Genomic DNA, 783 nt, shown 5'->3' with positions numbered 1-783 from the left:
GTCCCTGAATGTCCAGCACTTTCCCCCAGAAGACCTGAGGGTCAAAGTATTTGGAAGAAAAGTGCTGGTGACAGGAAAACACGAGAAGAAATGTGATGATGGCAGCGGCTGTTACAGCTACAAATATGGAGAGTTCAGGAGAGAATTCCAGCTGCCAGAGGATGTCGATGCTGAAGCTCTTCGATGCTGTTTGTCACAGGACGGTCGGTTAAAGGTTCAAGCCCCGCGCCTGGCACTGCCAACTGTGAATGAACGGACCGTACCCATCAACATCACCTCGGAGACAACAGCCACTCCCCGGCTCAATCCTGACCAAGAGGCAGAGGAACAGGAGAGTGGGAAGGATGTGGTGAACAAGAAAACTGAAGAACAGATGTCCAGTTAATGCTCTGTTACAATGAACTTTTGAAGATATAATAATTGTTCAAAAGCAGCAATGAGTTTCTGTAATGTGAGATGAAAATATATTTTTGTCAAATCCATTCTATTCAAGTTGTAAATCTGTAATGTGCTTTTATCAGAATTCATGTAGAAGTAAATTATTTATGCATGTATATTGGAACAATGAATACTTCTGAATTTTATCTATGATGATTCTACCTTCTTACTTGATAGAAGCAAAACTGATACATCACGAATAATCTTCACTCTGACCTCCCTTATTCACGGTTACGGTAAATACACCTTTTAGGTTTGATTAAGTTAAAACTGGGCATAAAATCAGTCAGTCTAGATCTGCCTAAGTCAAAACTCAGGTCATGTACTCATGGAGACATCAAGTCA

General features: G+C 41.1%; 1 protein-coding gene across 1 annotated transcript; it reads left to right on the top strand.

The window, feature by feature from the left end:
• Positions 1-4: 4 nt before the first annotated feature.
• LOC122545635 (heat shock protein 30C-like) lies at positions 5-548 on the top strand (the record flags this gene model as incomplete). The annotated part of the gene is made up of 1 exon (XM_043684587.1): positions 5-548. A coding segment is annotated over one exon (381 nt), but the record flags the coding sequence as incomplete, so codon positions are not given.
• Positions 549-783: the final 235 nt, after the last annotated feature.

Source organism: Chiloscyllium plagiosum, unplaced genomic scaffold (genome assembly GCF_004010195.1).
Source record: "Chiloscyllium plagiosum isolate BGI_BamShark_2017 unplaced genomic scaffold, ASM401019v2 scaf_48395, whole genome shotgun sequence".
In the NCBI taxonomy this organism is placed as follows: Eukaryota; Metazoa; Chordata; class Chondrichthyes; order Orectolobiformes; family Hemiscylliidae; genus Chiloscyllium; species Chiloscyllium plagiosum.
Note: the sequence above shows the minus strand (reverse complement) of the source record. Positions and strands in the feature narration are given on the sequence as shown.